Source organism: Notolepis coatsorum (assembly GCF_963971535.1).
Source record: "Notolepis coatsorum genome assembly, chromosome: 8".
In the NCBI taxonomy this organism is placed as follows: domain Eukaryota; kingdom Metazoa; phylum Chordata; class Actinopteri; order Aulopiformes; family Paralepididae; genus Notolepis; species Notolepis coatsorum.
The window spans coordinates 108,878,284-108,879,388 of record NC_140172.1 but is presented as its reverse complement, the minus strand read 5'-3'; the positions used below and the strand labels follow the sequence as shown (position 1 = coordinate 108,879,388).

The window sequence follows — 1,105 nt, the reverse complement described above, 5'->3', positions numbered from 1 at the left end:
CTCCCCTTCTCTCCTCTCCCCTTCTCTCCTCTCCCCTTCTCTCCTCTCCTCTCTTCTCCCCTTCTCTCCTCCTCTCCTCTCCCCTTCTCTCCTCCTCTCCTCTCCTCCCCTTCTCTCCTCTCCCCTTCTCTCCTCTAGTTCTTCTCTCCTCCTCTCCTTTCCTCTCCTCTCCTCCAGTAGCATTTACAGTAGGTAGGTAGTGAACGTAGAACACCTCTAACGTGCTCCTCTTTTCTCCTGTCAGATACGGACATATTCGGGAAGCCGCCCTGCTACGAGGAGGCCGTTCTGATGGAGGACCCCCCTCCACCGTACAGCGAGGTCCTGGCAGACCCCCGGGGCGGCACCTACCTCAAGCCCGCCGCTCACCGCGTACCGCCGCCCCTGCACCGCACCGAACGACCAGAGCCCCTGTCAGCGCCGGTGTCAGAGACCAGCAAACCTCCTCCGGTGGCGAGCATGTTCCCCGAGCTGGGCTACTCGTCGCTGATCCGCCTGCCCATGGCGCGCCGCTGGGACTCCCTCAGTCAGCTGCTCTCCGCCGTGGACCTGAACCACAACATCCTGCTCCCCCCGCTGGAGCCCTCCCTCTCCCTGCAGGCCGGGGCCGTGGTGGCCACCATGCCCCGGCAAGAGGCCAGGACTCACCCGGAGGCGCTGGCGCTCAGGGGGGTCCACGGGCTCCAAGGCCTCCAGGGAGTTCAGGGACTCAGGGGGCTGGAGCAGAGCTGCGGCCTGCCCACCGCCTTCCCCCTGCTGGGGAGGAGCACCGCCGTCTAGCAGTACAATCTATGACTCTGGCCCCAGTCACAGAGCGGGGGGCTGTTTCCTCACCTTGAGGCAGCTTCAGAGCTGCAGTGGGATGGTTCAGCCAGAGGCAGTATATAGACAGAGGATGGGATCAGGGTCAAAGCCCTGGCTGAACTCTTTGGCTTGTTTTGCTCCAATGGGCAGTGCATGACACTGCCAGGTTTAGGGGTTCAATTCACTGTGTCGCTCAATGGGTAGAGCATGTCTCTGTCACACTACTGCCCTGGTTGAGGGTTTGATTCCTCACACTGGGGGGGGGGGGGGGGGGGGGGTGCTATGACTGTCTGCATTCACA

The 1,105-nt window shown here is 62.4% G+C and overlaps 1 protein-coding gene across 1 annotated transcript in view; it reads left to right on the top strand.

The window, feature by feature from the left end:
- The window catches only part of prr7 (proline rich 7 (synaptic)), a gene marked incomplete at both ends in the record, with an annotated part of 13,168 nt that extends 12,388 nt beyond the window's left edge, over window positions 1-780 (top strand). The window contains one exon of the mRNA XM_084319756.1: window positions 245-780. Within this exon, the coding sequence (XP_084175882.1) occupies window positions 245-780 (536 nt within the window). The remainder of the gene's footprint in view (window positions 1-244) is intronic.
- Window positions 781-1,105: the final 325 nt, after the last annotated feature.